The sequence below is a fragment of the Mixia osmundae genome (genome assembly GCF_000708205.1).
Source record: "Mixia osmundae IAM 14324 unplaced genomic scaffold scaffold_4, whole genome shotgun sequence".
In the NCBI taxonomy this organism is placed as follows: Eukaryota; Fungi; Basidiomycota; class Mixiomycetes; order Mixiales; family Mixiaceae; genus Mixia; species Mixia osmundae.
In genome coordinates, this window is record NW_014575560.1 from 1,111,416 (window position 1) to 1,128,955 (window position 17,540).

The window sequence follows — 17,540 nt, forward strand, 5'->3', positions numbered from 1 at the left end:
GAGTCGAGCAAAGTCAAGGATGAGGAGCAGCATTGTAGCGCAGCTTATGTACTCGCTGCATGTTCCGTGACAGAAGGCCGGGCGAGCCTTGCAGATGGGTGAGAAGCAAACGATGCAAGAAAGATCATGCAATTTCAAAAGAAGGAAGTCCGTGCGGTATGAGCTCGAGGCTCGAGCGACTATGCTGTTGAGCCGCGCGGCGGTTTCAACCGATTGCTATCAAGCCATACAGAGTCGAAAGCATGTGTGCACTATCTGCGATTGAAGCAATGCGTAGCAAAAGGCGATACAGGTTGACGAATAGTCAAGTCATTGTCGTAGGTGAAATACTGACAGCACGCAAGTCCACCTGGAGTANACTTGGAGTAGTGCTCCATAGTTGTCACATTTACTGGATGTCATGAGACGTTCGAACAGCCCTTGATGGCTTATCAAGCTTGCAAGAAGATACAAAGAGTGCCCAGAATTGAAGCGAACATAGTCGATAGTGAATTGCTGTTGTGTTAGAGGCCATTAAACCACCTCGTATCCTTTACGATGTTACCATCAGTTGACGTTGATAACTCCTGGAGGCTAATTCCTGTCGGGAATCCGCGAGGCGCGTCCGCTGGAGAGACTGAGTTGATTGATTCGTCTCATTCCGGCTATGCCTGACATGTCCCGCTAGCCTCACATTCTGTTGGTCTATACAGACAAGCGCATCTCTTTTTGGGTCTCTCGTTGCAGCCGACAGACCTCATTCCCTCTCAGCNGGCAGATTTAGTGAGGTTGCATCGATTTACTCCATCGCCTTACGCGACGATCGATAGTCATACACCTACGGCACGCAACAGCATGCGTCATACGCACAGCTCAGCAGAACGTACATGGGCACTAAGTCGGTCACAGGCGAGTCGAATGCGCCGCGACGGCTCATATTTGTGTCAGAGTTATGATCCGAGATGTTCGTTCGTAGCGACATGGGCTGGCTTCTCGAAGATCAAATGCGGAATGCTCGCGCAGCATGGCTTCGCGCTTATTTTTTCGGCAACAGTCGGCAACGATAGCAAAGCATGCATTTCGCAGCCAGCAAAAGGTCCAAACGTTCTATTCGTACTGACTCGCGACCGTCGAAGCATAGCCGAAGCGTGGCGAATTGAGGAGGATCGCAAACACGAGACCCGAAGCAAGCGAGGTAAGTGGTACAGTGAGGATCTGCATCAAGACATTGTCAACTGTCGAGCCGGGTAGCTCTGGCCCGGGCTTACCCAGCCAAAGATAATCCACAAAACCTGTCTCCAGTTGACTGCCCTCCACGAGCCACCGCAAAGGCCCACTGCTACTGTGGAGCCTACGATGGTCTGCGTAGTCGAGACGGGCAGGGCAAGTTGCGTGGCGATGACGACCGTCGTAGCTGCTCCTGCTTCCATCGCAAAGCCTCGTGAAGGCGAATGCAGCGTGATCCGATTACCAATGCGAGACATCATTTTGTAACCGTATGTGGCCAAACCGATGACTATGAATGTTGCACCGTAGACGAGGATCCACACGGGAACCGGAGAACGACTGCCAGCTGTAGCACCTGTTCGCCAGATGAGGTAGATTGTGCTAAAGGGGCCAACTTCACGAGCAGTCTGCGTCAGCTCTATAGATCCATATGATGAAGCGACACGCACTAGCGTTGCTGACGTCATTCGCGCCGTGCGAGAAGCTCATGACGCAAGCTGTCATGACTTGCAAAAAGGAGAAGGCGTGCTCGGTAGAGTTGGGATGCTGCTTTGCCTGAGCATGTACGGCCGCAATCCGGGAAGCAACGCGATCGCTACCACCTGCTTGCATCGCCACGACATCCTGCTCGCTCATCAGCGACGCTCGGAGGAAGGGCTGCGGGTAGTATCGTAGTACTTACTCGTGTCATGTTATGCCACGGCTTTCGTATGGTATAGTGCTTCGCCAAGATCACCAGGTTGCTTGGAAGATACCAATCACCATCCAGGTGGGGGCGCACGAGATCGCCCTCCGCGTTAAATTGCACCTTGTCGTGAGTCAATGCGGTGCTAGACTTGAGATCTACTTTGTCCTCCGTAGACGGTGACTCGGTGCCGCCAAGGGCCTCTTGCCTGACATTCTTCTCGTCCACTGCATGTGTGCCGGCCTGAAAAGCTGACAGCGCTGCTATCTCTGGAGCGGGCGTGTCTCCGTGTCCCTTGTAGTAATCTTTGAGACGGTCAGCGTGATCGCTTCACCCAAGGATAAATCTTACCGGGCACGGCTGCAGGCGCAGTAAACGCACCAGCGTCAGCGGGAGGCACGCGACGCCAGAGCAATGGTCCTCTGCAGACATCCATATGAATTTTGCTTGACAAGGCTCATGAAGCCTTACCTGAAGAAATCCCACCAGCGTACGGTGTAATCGCCCCTGATGACACGCGCATAGACAAATGGCACCCAGAATAGGAAAGCCAGGAGTGCGACGACTGATGCGGTGCCAAAGATTGCAGCCACTGTAGTAGCTGTGGCCAAATTGTTGAGCTTGAGACCCGGCGAACCTTTCCAGACGACATTCATGACAAGGATAGCTGTAGCCGCGAAGAAGAAGAGAGGACCGAACATGATCGCCTTTTTGGCGCTGTCTTTGCGCTCAAGGATGCACAGACGGCAAATGGTGTAGATGATGGCCGACAGGATGCCGGCGATGCCAGGTGCAATAGCCCAGCCCGCGATGATACCCCCAACGCCTAGACAGATTTGATCAGCGTGCTCAGCCGGATGCAAACGTAGAGCGAACCTTTCCACCCCCATGAGACGCTTTCCATTGTGCCCGTAGCTGCCACGCCGACGCCGACGACAGCAAAAGTGATCGAGTGAGTGGTGGAGACGGTGAAGCCGATCTTGGTGGCTACGAGTAGCCAAGTAGCAGACACTGACAATGCCACGAGCATGGCCAGCATCAACACCGCTGGATCCTCGTTGAATGTCGACGTTTGAATGATCTTAGATCTGATTGTATCTGTCACACGCGAGCCTGCAAGAACGGCACCCAAGAACTCGCAAATAGCAGCAGCAATGGTGGCTTGGAAGAGCGTCAATGATCGCGATGACACGGACGTCGCAAACGAGTTGGCTACATCGTTGGCACCGATACCGTATGCATCGAGCGCCGCACCGATGAATCCCAAGGCGATGATCCAGTCATACGCGCCGAAGGCTCCCATTGTGCCAGCTTTGGCTCAAGCTATCGACACGTCTGAATTTATACCTGTATGAGAGATGCATTGTGCTTTACTCGGCGCAGTCTTGGACTCGAACGTGCTCTACCGAAGCTCGCTGGGCGTCAGGCATCGCTTGGCCGATTTTGCCAAGGCATATCTTGGCGCGTGGCGGGCGGGCGGAGAACCTCGAGAGCCCGTTCAGCGGAGCAACGGGGCAACAAGGTGCGTAGGCATTGTGTGCACTCCCAGACAAGCCGCCAAGACGCTTCCAGGCTGACGAATGACGACTTTGCTTGTTTCACGCGAAAGCCGCTGACTTTGCTATAGAGACACAATCATTTACGATCTGATGCTGATGAAGCGCCTGCACGAGTGCGAATACAGAACAACGACGATCGCGACACCTGCGAGGCTTGATTGTCGAGACCTATCTCAGGAGTTCCATCGCTGGGTGCTGTTTAATGAGCTTGGCAGTTGAGATGAGCAGATTGTCTCGAATAGGCAGGCCTATGATGAGCCGCGAGGAAAGTTGAAGATCTGCATTGCGATGCAAGCCATGCGCTGGAGACTGGAATGGGGAGTGGCGGCAAGCTTCGCCTGGGAGATGCAGAGCGAGCCGTGTCAGGTATTCGACCCTCATGGTCGATGATAGCCCGCCCCTGATCGAAAGATCTGCGCGTCATTAGCCCGCGCCTAGCTTTCCCTTAGCACTTTGGTCGAGACGCAGCTCGACTGCCACGGGACGGCGACGATCCGATCGCCTGCGACCAGGACCTCTGCAAAGGGGCGCGACTATCTCGGCTCGCAATCTTTCTAGCCAGCTCCTGTACGCTCTCAGGGCAACAGGCGCGTCCTGACAAGTCACTGATCACGACACAGCCAGCGCAAGATGTCAGCTCCCAACTCCGCCGGCGCCGGCAGTTCCGGTCAGAGCGTGTCATTAGCAGCCCAATCGACTTTGGCAGATTTGACAGCATGCGTACGAAGGACCAAGGGCGATATTCCCCCGCCGCTCGTCGGAGCCTCGACGACCGTCATTGGCAATCGCATGTACCTCTTCGGCGGCAGACTTGTGCCGACGCGTGTCATGATAGACGACCTGTACATTCTTGACCTGCCTACGCTGACGTGGAAGAAAGTACTGCCAGTCTCCTCGCCTCCAGACGAGCAGACCACAAAGCCGAGCAAGCAGGCCATACGCGCGACACGCAAGACGCAAGTTGGCGACCCGGCAGCTGACGATTCAGACCAGCAGTCTTCGGGCGACGAGATCGATCTAGATGAGGCCTCGCTCGCAGCAGAGCAGCAGCGTCAAGTACAAGCCAAACAGGACACCTTGCCGCCTTCGCCACGTTACTTTCATTCTGCCGAAGCCTATGGGGATAAGCTCCTCATTTTCGGGGGCATGGGATATGAGCCAGATGCCGACAGGACAGCCGAGCCAGCCGCCGACGAGCCAGAGACGGGACTGTGCGTCATGAACGATCTCATCGTCTTCGACACGCACACTCAAACTTGGTCCCATCCTACAACCTCGACGGCGCTCATCACACCGCTTGCTGAGCCTGTCAGGGGCCCCTCGGCGCGATATGCGCACCTCTCGTCAATCTCAAATGATTGCCTCGTCATACTTGGCGGACAGGATCTAGCGAATACATATCTGCAAGAGATGAACGTATTAGATCTCAAGCGCATGATGTGGATCGAATCCCGCGCGTGGGATGGTCACTGCGGAACATATCGTTCCGTGATAGCATCGCGCAAGCAAGGTATCCGTTTCAACGATCCCATCACATTGGCCACGACGTTGTCGGCAACGACCTCACGTGAGGCGTCTGTGCCAGACCTGCAGGGACGCAACGCCTCGCGTACATCTGTGGATGCGGACGACCCTTCGCGCAACTCATTCTACGCTAACGACATCGCTTTGCACATGCCATACTCTGTGCCAATCGACGCAGACTCATTAGAACCGATTTATCTGTATTCAAACTATAATTTCAGCAACGTCAAACGCTCCCTCGAGCTGATCTCTGCACCAACACCCGGTCTGAGCGAGTCATGTACGGTCACCAACCTGTCAGCTGCTATGACGGGCTTGCCCAGCCTTCCGCCCGGACTTCGCTTTCCGACAGGTAGCGTCATCGGTCAACACCTCGTCATCTCTGGCACATATCTCAGTCATCAGATGAGTTGCTTTGCGATCTGGGCACTCGACCTGTCTCACGTCGGTCAAAGTGATCCCGCCTCGCTATCATGGCAACGCATCGATCCGGGCTCCATCATGGCTCATGGGGCCAGCTGGAACAAAGCTGTCACGTGGAAGAACACCATGGTCGTTTTAGGCGATCGCGACAGAGATATTGCGACCGATTACGACCATAGACAGGTACAGTCTTGACGTGGGGCCCGTGACGCGCTGACAGGAAAGCGTAGACAAACTTCAATCACGTTGCGCTCGTGGATCTCGAAGCGTTCGGCATTTATCAGCCCCCGCCCCAGATTTTGCCAGTACTTGCACAGGAATACGGTCTGACGAGTCTTTCAGAGCCCTACCTTTGTGACTTCGAGATCGTCTGCTCCGACGGCAAGCGCGTTGGCTGCTCACGCAGGATACTCGAAGAACGATGGCCTCTCTTTCGCGACAAGCTCAGCCAGTTCCGCAAAAAAGCCGGCAAGGCCTACATCGCGGCAACATCCACGGCTCCACTCGCACCCGGCGACGAAGATGGTGACGAATCAGATGTTGAGATCCCTTTAGAGACTGGGACAGGCGATGCAGCATTGCAGCTCAATATCACGCCACGCTCGATGGCCTTACCCGAGCCTGCTGCAGTAGTCACCGCTCTGTTGCAATACTACTACACACTCGCCATCTGTACCTCCTTGCAGCAAGCCTTGCCGAATTTGGTCGCAATGCTACTCTTCGGCCGTCAAGTGAAAGATGTCAACTTGCAAGCGCTTGTCGTGCATGCTCTTCATTGTCATCTATCTCAGGGTCAGGGGAACGCCGCAATAGTCTACGAAGCCGCCACCCTCAGCGGCTGTATCGCGCTGCAAGTCAGAGCGCTGAAAGCGATGATGAATTCAAGCAGAGGACTGGGCACAACTAGGCAGCCTGGCCCGGGCGTTGCCGTTCCACTTGCACAAGGTGAGCCCGTCTGACATATACGCAATGCCTGCTTATTTGTGGACAGGTCAAGCCGCGACACAAAGAACTTCAGATGCACGTCCGCCTGAACAGAGCAGTCTACCGCTGCGATCAGCTGCCAGCGGAGTGTTTCCCACGGGCCGCAGCGACCTGACCGGCAGTAATTTGGCCAGCCTCAGCACAGATGCAGATCTGTTGATGGGCTTCTCGGCGAACCGCACGACGCATCGTCCAATCAAAGAGCCTGCGAAACAGTCTATCAGCCTGAAACAGAGCAGACTCGCGCTGACCGGTCGCTCATCTCTCGATCTCGTAGGCCGCAAGTCTTTTGCAGCATCGTCGACCTACAGTCTGGAGGGATCTGTCAGTCCCTCGTACACCGGTCGCTCATCGCGCATGGCTTCGATGTCTGCTTCCTCGGCTTCGACAGCACCGACCGAGCCCTCATCACCGCATTCGGAGAAGGCGCATCAAATTGGCTTCACGTCTGGTTATCTAAGTCAAAACGGTAGTATGCTAGGACGTAGCAGTACCTTGATCGACGACGATGCTTCGCTCGTGCCGACCATCACGTCAATTGCGTCAGGCTCGCTGTCGTCAAACAGCTTATCAGGCGCATCCTCACCTCAAGCAGCACCTTTGCATACCAATGTACTTTTCGGAAAGGGCGTAACTGGTCGTGGCGGTTCAGGCAAAGCCATGAAACCGCTGGAGGTGCTTGTCAAGGAGAAACTCGAATACATGGTCGTGCATGAGCAACGCTTACGCGACCACGGCGCCACTGACGACGAAGTGTCGCGCTGGCGAGCGAGCGAGATGGGCTCGAAATTGATGCGAAAAGCCGAGAAGCTTGAACGCAAGCAAGCCAGAGAAGTCAGCCAGAAACAGAAGCTTCAAGAGAAAATGGAGACAAAGCAACTTGTCAAGGCTCAAAAGCAAGAGCTCAAGCTGCAGCACAAGGCAGAGCTAGAGCTCAAGAAACTTCAGCTGCAAGCTGCAGAAACGATCTGAACAACATAGAGGGATTGCTTGCTGTATTTGCTGTATTGCAAGGGGATGCTGCCTGCTAGCCCGCTAGCCGATGCGAAGATCCTGCGTCAACATTTGCAGATTGTTTCTATCGAAGGAATCGTCTTCGCTCGCTGCGTTCATTGTCAGGTCATCGGATTCGTCCAGCAGAGACGGGAGCCAGGTCTCGCTTCGCGGCAGAGGTTGCTGGCCAGACGCGACCGCTATCGCGGAATTGAGCTTGCGCAAAGCGATCTCCTCTAGCTGTCTCATTTTCTGCTGAAGGCTAAGCGTTGTTGTCACAGCTCGCACAGCTCACGTACCTTCTCGAGGTCATCGATGGTCTGACGCTGTCGATCAGAGAATGCCTTGAGCAAATCGTATTCGGCTTCTTTAGTCTGACGTTCCCTGTCCGCCCGACGACGCTCGTGCCTGACTGCAGCTTCGACATCTCGACTGTCGTGCTCGATAATCATCTGTAGCTGTTTCACTTCTTCCTGCAGTGACCTGATGCGATCGCTACTCGAATTTGCCGGTTGCGATTGCTCGAGACGCTCGATATCGGCTCGCAAATTGGCATTCTGAGTCTGAAGCGTATCGACTTCGTCTCGCAGCAGCGCGCTACGCTCACTCTCACGATCCAGCTCGTCAAGTAGCTTCTGTGCTTCGGGCTCCGCCCCTTGTTTGACAGGCGATACTGCTCTAGGCGCGACCGGCTGCCACAGAGATCAGTCTCGGCAAAGCTGATCGAGTGCTGACGCACCTGATCCTTGGCATCGACTGTCTTCGAGCTAACAAGTAGGCTCTGTAGGTCCGCCATCTGTTTTTGCAACTGTCATCGCACGTCAGCAAAGCCTTCTGATTACACTGTTGAGTGGCGAACTTCTTTAATGCTTTGCGCCGATGTTTCTTGGGATTTCGACTCCTCAAGTTGAGCTTCGAGGTGAGCGATCTACCAACAGATGTCAGCGAAGGCTGACATTGAAAGGCGCAGACTCGCCTGTATCTGATACTTGGTAATCAGCGCCTTCTCGTCATAGACTTCATTGCGCTCTGCACGGATCTCTACGCGCTTGACTCGAGCTGCAAACTTGAGTGTCGATTTGCTCTCTTCGATCGCCGTCAAGGATGGGTTGATGGTACAGATGACCGCCACGCGCGCTTCACCAGAGAGTGAAGGTTGGAGAATCGACGTAAGTTTCGAGTCGCGATACGGTATATGTGACCTCGCTTTCGTCTCCGTCAAAGCAGAGATGACCTTTTCGAGCGTCAGCAGACTCTTGTTGATGAACGCGCCTTCCATGCGTCGCTCTGATTGGCTGGTTGCCTTCTCGCTGCCGGCCAGATCGATGAGACTAAGCTGCGAGATAACGACGGCATTGGACGTGACGTCGCGTGACTCGATGACCATCTGGAAGACCGAGTGAGAACGAGATGAGCGAGCATTGAAGTCGGTCGACGAAGTGTGTCTGTTCCTCTCGCCTCGCTTCAGGAGCTCAGCGACTTGATGTTCCGCTGTTACGACTTCTTCGCGGAGGGGTGAGCAGAAGAAGCGCTTGTTCTCGTCCTGTCTGATGCGAACTTTGCCCTCTGTCGTCGGGTCGAGTAGATCTTTGAGAGCTTCATTGTAGATCTCGAGGTAACTTGCTCGTAACAGGAACTCTCGCTCTGGCTGGGAGCGTATGTAAGCGAAAATCTCTGTTACCGCGCGTGGGATGATGCCCGGGTTGCTCTCAGTACCAGTCTACAGATCGCATGAGTGTGCAAGATAGCCGGATGGGGACAGGCTCACCAGTGTGTGCGTCTTTCCAGACGCTGTCTGGCCGTAGGCGAAGATGACGCCATCGAAGCCTTCCATGGCGCCGAGGATGATCTGTCTGCCCGCCTCACGATAGACGACCTCGTTGTTTGTGCTTGTGACGACGGCATCGTAGGTAAATTGAGTCTCTGGCCTGTCCAGCATGCTGCCATGCAGAGATGACCCTTGTCGTGCGTAAGCAGCCTTGAGCGAGATCTTGCCATCCGCGCATTCTGCTGCCCAGGCTTCCTCGCCGTTATCTTGACCTTGTGCGACAAGAGCCGAAGCGGCAGGGCGCATCCGAACACAGACAAAGACGTTGTCCTGGCGGTCACGGGGCGCATCTCGTTTGTCTTGCCCGTAGGTGACCGCACAGCTTACAGGGCCAAGTGAAGCGGCAGTGATCGTATCGGAGATACCGAGTCCTACGCTGGCTTGGCCGAAGCTACCGCTACCCGGCGATCGAAGACTGAGGAGACTCTTTTGGGGGGAGAGCGTGCGCACGGGCGTCGCAGTCGAGGTAGGGCGATCGCATCGCTCAGCGCCAGCAACACCTACTTTGCGTCTGGGAGTGGCTTCCGAGCTGATCTTAGCCTTCACGCGGACGTTGCTGTGCTCGGGAGCAGTCAGGGGCGCGCGCGGTCGGGCGGAAGCAGCGGCTGACAAGGCAGATGCAGGTGTGACACCGCTGAAGCGATGGCTCGAAGGCCCTCTCTGTGGCGTCTGGAGATTATGCTCGCCAAGAATGCTGGTTCTGTAGACTGATGGTCCATTCGATTTGCCGTTCGAGCCAGCCAAATCACCCTGCGTGTGGTTCTCTTTCTCCTCGCTGCCCGCGCGACTGACTTGCAAACGAGGAGACTGCCAGCCCTGAGGGAGCAAAGGACTGCCTGCGAGCTTCGGACTCGATGGCAAGCTCTCGCCGCCGGTATATGACGAGGTAGATGTTACTTGCGGTCGCTTTGGCATGAAGCCGTTTGTACTCGATTGAGGACCACCGGGCACACTGCCATTCGCTGCCACTCTTGCGAGCGCAGACGATGCCGGACCGTTCATTGTACGGCAACGACGCCCAGCGACTTGGCCTGGCGAAAATCAATCGCGACAGCAGACGTGGACATTGATCTTTCATCGGGCGTGCCTGTCACGTGATCTATACTGCCCCGGACGGGCGCCAGCGCAGGACTGCCTGACCCGAGAGAGCTGGGCGAGTCAGCTTCTCGACATGAGCTCCTTCGCGACACTCGGTCTATCCGCGAGCAGAGCAATGCCTCCGGGCACAGGCGCCCACCTTCAACGAGGCGATCGTACAGGGGAGCAAGTCCTCCGGTTGCCTCTTGGTCAAGCGACCAATGGACACCATCGCGCTCGCAGTGTCAATGGGCATGCTCATCAGTACAGTGACACCAGCGACATGTTTGCCAACTTCTTTGAGCCCGAGCAAGGCATCGCTGCAGAAGGCAGCACATCTGCAGGCATCACTACTCGCAAGAAACGCAAGCCCAACCCCAAGCCATCAGTGCGACAGAGCCGGCGCGCAAAGTCTGCGACTGTGAGCGATGACTTGCAGTTTGGCGAGCCAGGAGAAGGCGAGGAAGAGCATCGCAAGATCCCGATTCACTACATCAGCGAGAAGACCAAGAGGAGCATCACCTTTTCCAAGCGGAAAGCGGGCATCATGAAAAAGGCAAGCCAGATGATTGTCGAATGAGCATGTCATCCTTGACGATGATGTCTTGGCAGGCCTTCGAGCTCTCGACCCTCACAGGCACTCAGGTCGTGCTGCTCGTCGTATCAGAATCTGGCTTGGTCTACACTTACACGACTACACGCTTCCAGCCACTGGTCAGCCATCCTGTCGGACAGGACATCATCAAGCAGTGTGTCGCTGGCGAGACTGACTTGAGATCGCCCACGCTTGCCGCGGAAGCGCCCAGTCGGATGCAGAACATGACCAGTCTCAAACCGATCAGGCCGTCTACGCAGATACAGGGCGGCCAAGTTGCGTTGGACTTGCGGAACCACACAAGTCATTCTACCGAAGCTGAGACCCCGCTCGAGCATTCAGCGAGCACGCCAGTCAGCCTCAACGCTATCATGGCTCGACAAGAAAGCGGCATGCGCCCGCCCTCTGATCCTTCGCCATCGCCTCGTACACGGCTTTCGGATCTGTCGGCTGACAGTCCCTTGGCTCCTCGCCCGAGATCTCTATCGACATCAGGCACGTTTCAGCAAGATCTCGACCGCGCCAAGAGAGAGCAAGACGCCCAGGGTCAGAATAGGCTCGTCCGCGTCTACGAACAGTGGCATCAGTATACGGACGATTACAAATTGCCACACTCGCCGGGCCACGCACATCCGGCGTCCGCGCCAGTGCAGCAAGGGGCTACCGGCTCGCCATTGCTCATCAAAGGCGGCTCAGCGTCATCCGCAAGACCTAGCTCATCTCAAGGGGAGCCGTCCAGCTCCGTGTTGATCGATCCCAATCTAGACTCGAGGGCTGTTGCAATCGATGCGGGGCCTTCTCCGTCCTCGCCTTCGCGAGTACATTACGTGCCGCCTGTTCCGCACGCCGATCTGATGCCCTCATTCTTTTCGCGCTACGGTCGAGCACCTCGCACTGGCGTCCTTGCGATCGATAGTCTAGGGACTAGCAAGATACTGGCAGAAACCAAGGAGATCATTGCACAGAGTGGCGTGACCGCCAGGAGCGGCGATCCTGCCCACGTCGAGATCGACGGCGACCAGCTAGCCGCACTCTACGCAAGTTACGGCGACAAGGTCCGTTCCGTCGCTTCCCGGGCTCCACAGACGCCCGCGGAGCCCGCTAGAACGCCTGCATCTGATCGCAGCCGTCGGAGCTCGATTGAATCGCCGGCCGCGTGGAAAGCAGCCTTTCTCCAGTCGCGGCCTACATCAGCAGACAGAACGTCAGCTCTTATGAACGATCCATCCGAGTCGCCTGATTAGCGCATACATGCTCATTGCTCTGTTGTTGATGCGCCAGCTTGTCTGTTGTCTACAATACAGCAACAGAGGTACAACACCACCTTGCAATGAGTAAATCAGCCTAAGAACCGAGTCGAGCGAGTATGAGATGGATCAGCCCGACAGTATCGTTCGCTCGCTTCGCATCAGCGACGAGATCATGAACATCGACAGCAGAATTCAGTAGCTGCGGGCCATATCAGAGGATTTCATGTGCGATCGTGCTACATACCTTTGCGTCTAGTAGGTGTGGCGAGCCAGACGACTGACGCTCAAAGCTTATGCTGATTGTTGCCAGCTTTCCCGCTGCCGGCGAGCCTATATTGTAGACCACGCGAAGCTCGCGCGGCGGTGTACCAAGCGCTTCGCAAGAGACGATTCCAAGTATGTTCTTCAGCAGTGCTGTCATTGTCTCAAACCTGAGCTGAGCATCAGCAAGCGCCTCTCTCGAGATAGTAGATGAGCGTCTGACCATTTACAAGCGTTCTCCACGCGTCGATCTGCTTCCTCAGCGCTTGAGCGTGCCTGGGCGGCCTGTCGCTCGGCCTGCTGCACGCGCTGCGCCGATTGCTCGAGGGTCCGCTTGCGTAAGGTGGCAGACTGCTTCAGCTCCTCCATCTTGACGCGCTTCTGAGCGGTCAGATCTTCGAGCCTCTGCATTTCCTCAATCTGTTGGACTGTCAGCCGGGCATGGTGCAGACTAGGCGCTCCTTGCCTGATCCTCTGTGAATTGCAATGCCTCTTCCGTCGTCATCTGCTGCTCTTGACTGCGCGAACTTCGAATGAGAGCAAGCTCGAAACGCATCTCTTCTATTTCTGTGAGCATGATGCGCGCCTCCTTTGCCGCTGCCGACTGCATGGCGTAGTCTCGCTGGAACAAGATGGCCGCCTCGCTGAAGTCGCGCTCCAATGCTTCTGCACGTCGCTTCGTCGCCTTGAGCTCCGCCTTCTTGGCCATGCAGGCTTGCTCTGTCGTCGTGCACGCTCAGCCTCTCGCAAGGTCGATGAAAGATCCCTACCTGACGCGTCATTGACGGCCTGCGTGATGGTCTTGCGCTGTGACACATCGTCGCTGAATGCTTTGCTCATGTAGCGTCGCTGGATGTTCGACTCGATCCAGGCAAACTTCATCTTGGGCAGATGAGACTGCATACCCATCTTAGCTTTCTAGAGGTGTCCAATACGCGCATAGCATACTTTGAAGGCGCTGATGTCCGAGGCTACCCTCCTCACGTCCTCTGGATCAACATTGACCTGTAGACTGTCTCCGAGCACCGTGACAGGAGCGATAGAGCCGGCCGGGAGCGCCTTGCTTCCGTCTATCTGGCGAATATCTTGCAAGAGCGCACGACCGAGCTCGAGCTTCTCTGGCCTGATCTGACTCAGAGCGCTGTACACACATTGAGCTGGTAGTATCACAGTCCGGGCATGGACGTACGTCTCCATCTCTGTCGGAAGTGACATTGCTCGTGATGGCGTTGTTGACTTCGCGAGCGAGCGAGACGCGACTTTTGCCAGAGCCAAGCCAAGCCAAGCCAAGGCCGCTGCCAAGTCCTCCCTTCATCGCCCGCTGAAAGTCTTCAAAAATGCATTTGCTATCTGGTTCGTCGCAATACCCTGGCACACATGAAGTCTGCAACGTCGGCGTTGACCGTGCTGGCCTTTGCTGGCTTCAGCCTTGCTCAAACTCCAACGACAGACGCTGCCGCCCTCTCGGCTGCAGCGTCAGCGGAAGCTGCCTCTGGGACAATACTCGTCGAAAAGCGTTTCACATATCCGGGCGGCGTACCCTACCGCGTCGATGTGTCCAACGGACCCCGCGGCCTCCAGACGGGCTACAACCTCTGCAACAGCACAACAGAGGGACCAACTTCGCTGTGTCAGACTGCGTTTCTGTCCTCGATTGAGGACTTTTGCTTGGTCATCCGACTGCTCGTAGAGACGTCATTGTGCTTACATCTCTTTGCAGTGGGGACCCCAAGAGCCCAACTCGATCGTAGGCGATACAGAGGGCGAGATGGTGGCCTGGTGCACACGGCCAGGCAAGGGCACTCGACTGATCCCAGAGGGTACAATCAGAGGAATGCAGTTCATCACTACACCTGGTTACGTACAGATCACAGGCACGTTGGATCAAAGCAGGATCAACATCGCCACGGGCGATTATGGTGGCGAGCTAGACTCTGCCGGAGCGGATCAGAGGGGTAATCCTCTCGGCGGATTGTTATTCACGCAGGCATTCAGCAACACGAGTGATCTGACGGAGAGCACTCCGTACACCCAGGTCATTCGCTGGCATCTCTTCCTGGGCAATGATCATTTCTGTCTCAAGGCCTGCAGGCCAGGCGGCGATGATTACAGACTCTGCGAACATATCTATGACAGGGTACGCCAATTCTGTGCATCGGTATTCTGCGGCTGACAACTGAATAGATCGGCGCTCGATACAACTGTCTCGCCGAGACGCCAGAAGACTACTTCGAGACCTGCCAAGGAGAGAATCAGGAATATCCGGGCGTTTATACTTCAGATGGACAGGTGTACACATACACACAACCCCCGGAATCTCTAGGACCCATCACCTCAATCCCTTACACGCCCGTGCTGCCGGCTTCCTCAAATTGCGTCACCATGACGAGCTCGCTCATCTTCACAGCCGCAGCTGCTATCGCATCATCTGCCAGTGCTTCATCTGCCAGTCGAGCCAGCGTTGCGAGCGCATCTTCAGCAAGCCTGGCGAGCGTCGCGGCGGGTACTGCGAGCACTTCACCCAACGCAGCCGCCACAAGTGTGCCTACTGGCGCGCCAGCTTCTACAGCGACGGCAGTCTCTGACAACTCTGTCAGCGGCGCAACTCACGACCATCAGGATCCCATCATAATCTTCGCGTCGGCAACATTTCTCTTGTCGATGATCACGCTCGTGCTCTGACGGGATTGGCTTCTTGATGTAGTCATGTATCTTCAGCCCAATCATGCGCGATTCGCGCGGTGTGAAATTACTGATTGCACCACTCGTCCCGTCAGCGTATCAGGCGGATGACACAATCCGTGGGAAAGATCGCGAGGCAGACTGTCGGCGCGATCGGACGAAATCTTCAGGGAAGCCAGCCTTCCAAGGCTCAACGTGTACATTCGAGTCAGCCTGACGCGAGCGCGACTGAGATCGACATGGCTGATGTGATAGTATGCGTAGCGACGTCGTCTTGCAGCCGCGCAAACTAATCGGATCAGCGATAAGCTATGGCTTCACATGTTTGCGATATTTGGACGGTAAGTCGTTGACAGATTTGAAGCCGGGTGATTGAGAATAGATGCCAGATCGAGAACCAGGTGCAGCTAGATTGTTCCGACTCTCGACTTGGCCCTGTCACAGTCGACCTGTTTTTACAGACCAGTGCATGCATTGCGATGCGATACATAATGGCTCGTTCCTCGCGGATGCATGAAATGAGACAAGGGCACCGAAACGAATCGCAAATGTGCAAAGGGCTCGCTCAATCTCGTAAACCCTTCTTACGACTGAGTTTCGATGAGGAGAAGATGACAAGTGTGCTGAAGGACTGTACGCTGCGCGAACTTCGTCTCACCTTTTCAGTGGCTCTGTCACTCAGCAGAGTGTTCTACACCGTGCTCTGAGTCCACAAGCTATGCGGGTATACTGTCACTAGCTGAGCCTCGGATTCACATCGTCATAAGGCACGCTTGCTCGCCTGCGCCGAGTCTACTTCAAGCTGATCCGGATGGGATTCAGTGGCCCCACGGGACATGATGAGCTTGAACCCGACTCGATTGCGCACTCGCTAACGCAACCCAAATGCAGCTCTTGCTTCGTTGCGTCTCAAGTGGCGGATGTCGGTCGACTGATCATGCGAGCTGAAGCGATCGTCCTTCATCAAGGATGCGCTCTCGAATCGAGTTCCTCGCGTGTCTCTATCAGCTAGGCCGGCCTTGCTGGGAGCGAGACCATCGCTTAGGCTAGATCAGATCAGAGACGATCGCTCGATCTTTCGAGAACCAGCCAATGTCGCTACGAACGAACATCTCGGATCGTGATTCTGACACAAATATGAGTCGTCGCCGCGCATTCGACTCGCCTGAGACCGGCTTAGTGCCCTTGTATGTTCTGCTGAGTTGTGCGTATGATGCATGCTGTTGCGTGCCGTAGGTGTATGACTATCGATCGTCGCGTAAGGCGATGGAGTAAATCGATGCAACCTCACTAAAGCTATCTGCTGAGAGAAAATGAGGTCTATCGGCCGCAACGAGAGACCCATGAAGCTTTGCGCTTGTCTGTTTAGACCAACAGGAGGTGAGGAACTAGCTGATTATGTCAGACATAGCCGGAATGAGACGAACCAATCAACTCAGTCTCTGTAGCGGACGCGCCTCGCAAAATCCCGACAGAAATTAGCCTCCAGGAGTTATCAACGTCAACTGATGGTAAAATCTCAAAGAATACGGGGTGGTTTGATGGCCTCTAACACATCAGAGATTCACTATCGACTATGTTCGCTTCAATTCTGGGCACTCTTTGTATCTTCTTGCCAGCTTGATAAGCCATCAAGGGCTGTTCGAACGTCTCATGACATCCAGTAAATGTGACAACTATGGAGCACTACTCCAAGTTTACTCCAGGTGGACTTGCGTGCTGTCAGTATTTCACCTACGACAATGACTTGACTATTCGTCAACCTGTATCGCCTTTTGCTACGCATTGCTTCAATCGCAGATAGTGCACACATGCTTTCGACTCTGTATGGCTTTACAGCAATCGGCTGAAACCGCCGCAAGCCATCGTCTTGCAAGCTACTCAGAAGATGATAATAACATCGTGCGGATCTATACAGCCAGGTCGCTTTAATCTGCATAGGTGTGTGATCATCTCAATGCAAGAAATAGTGCGCAAATTCCACAGCTCGCATGGGCAGTCAAAGTAGAAGATTGCAATCATATTGGTGCTATCGCATGCTTAGCTTGGCGTGATGATCTGGAGCGATCCAGTTGCGATCAAGTCGATGCCGATGGGTCGAGATGATCCGAGTCGGGTGCCGCCAGAGTCAATATCTGTGAATGCAGTGCCTCGAGCACCTGGCCAATCATCGGCTTGCGCCTAGGCGGGGATACTTNCGACGAGTTGCAACTCAGCTACATGCAATTGATCATGCCCGAGCGCCCGCAGGCTTGCCGGATGCTGAAGGCTGAGAGTCTCGCCCAGTCCGAAGGTGACATACAAGGCAAAACGAGTGCGAGTCGATGCCGATGTTGGATCGAGATGACCCAAGTTGAGTGCCGCCAGAGTCACTATCGGTGAATGCAGTGCCTCGAGCACCTGGCCAATCATCGGCTTGCGCCTAGGCGGGGATACTTTCGACGAGTTGCAACTCAGCTACATGCAATTGATC

At 55.2% G+C, this 17,540-nt stretch overlaps 7 protein-coding genes across 7 annotated transcripts; 3 read left to right on the plus strand and 4 right to left on the minus strand.

Annotated features, from left to right (window-relative positions):
• Window positions 1-1,086: 1,086 nt before the first annotated feature.
• On the minus strand, window positions 1,087-3,194 carry L969DRAFT_47320 (uncharacterized protein; the record flags this gene model as incomplete). Its single annotated transcript, XM_014713447.1, has 7 exons — window positions 1,087-1,194; window positions 1,248-1,600; window positions 1,656-1,830; window positions 1,889-2,196; window positions 2,243-2,313; window positions 2,363-2,717; window positions 2,768-3,194. 7 exons carry the CDS (start codon window positions 3,192-3,194, stop codon window positions 1,087-1,089), a joined length of 1,797 nt encoding a protein of 598 aa, XP_014568933.1.
• Window positions 3,195-4,080: 886 nt separating this feature from the next.
• On the plus strand, window positions 4,081-7,353 carry L969DRAFT_94170 (uncharacterized protein; the record flags this gene model as incomplete). The annotated part of the gene is made up of 3 exons (XM_014713448.1): window positions 4,081-5,580; window positions 5,628-6,342; window positions 6,389-7,353. The coding sequence occupies 3 exons, from the start codon at window positions 4,081-4,083 to the stop codon at window positions 7,351-7,353; spliced, it is 3,180 nt and encodes a 1,059-aa protein (XP_014568934.1).
• A 63-nt stretch (window positions 7,354-7,416) lies between these two features.
• On the minus strand, window positions 7,417-10,204 carry L969DRAFT_94171 (uncharacterized protein; the record flags this gene model as incomplete). Its single annotated transcript, XM_014713449.1, has 6 exons — window positions 7,417-7,626; window positions 7,674-8,066; window positions 8,114-8,182; window positions 8,234-8,302; window positions 8,351-9,094; window positions 9,143-10,204. 6 exons carry the CDS (start codon window positions 10,202-10,204, stop codon window positions 7,417-7,419), a joined length of 2,547 nt encoding a protein of 848 aa, XP_014568935.1.
• A 211-nt stretch (window positions 10,205-10,415) lies between these two features.
• On the plus strand, window positions 10,416-12,118 carry L969DRAFT_94172 (uncharacterized protein; the record flags this gene model as incomplete). Its single annotated transcript, XM_014713450.1, has 2 exons — window positions 10,416-10,835; window positions 10,892-12,118. 2 exons carry the CDS (start codon window positions 10,416-10,418, stop codon window positions 12,116-12,118), a joined length of 1,647 nt encoding a protein of 548 aa, XP_014568936.1.
• A 100-nt stretch (window positions 12,119-12,218) lies between these two features.
• L969DRAFT_23568 (uncharacterized protein) lies at window positions 12,219-13,603 on the minus strand (the record flags this gene model as incomplete). Its single annotated transcript, XM_014712917.1, has 7 exons — window positions 12,219-12,323; window positions 12,369-12,555; window positions 12,609-12,805; window positions 12,852-13,105; window positions 13,156-13,282; window positions 13,334-13,526; window positions 13,575-13,603. The coding sequence occupies 7 exons, from the start codon at window positions 13,598-13,600 to the stop codon at window positions 12,219-12,221; spliced, it is 1,089 nt and encodes a 362-aa protein (XP_014568403.1).
• Window positions 13,604-13,762: 159 nt separating this feature from the next.
• L969DRAFT_47163 (uncharacterized protein) lies at window positions 13,763-15,067 on the plus strand (the record flags this gene model as incomplete). Its single annotated transcript, XM_014713451.1, has 3 exons — window positions 13,763-14,056; window positions 14,106-14,522; window positions 14,570-15,067. 3 exons carry the CDS (start codon window positions 13,763-13,765, stop codon window positions 15,065-15,067), a joined length of 1,209 nt encoding a protein of 402 aa, XP_014568937.1.
• Window positions 15,068-17,127: 2,060 nt separating this feature from the next.
• L969DRAFT_422427 (uncharacterized protein) lies at window positions 17,128-17,540 on the minus strand. Its single transcript, XM_014713452.1, has one exon. It carries the CDS (start codon window positions 17,477-17,479, stop codon window positions 17,249-17,251), a length of 231 nt encoding a protein of 76 aa, XP_014568938.1. The 5' UTR covers window positions 17,480-17,540; the 3' UTR covers window positions 17,128-17,248.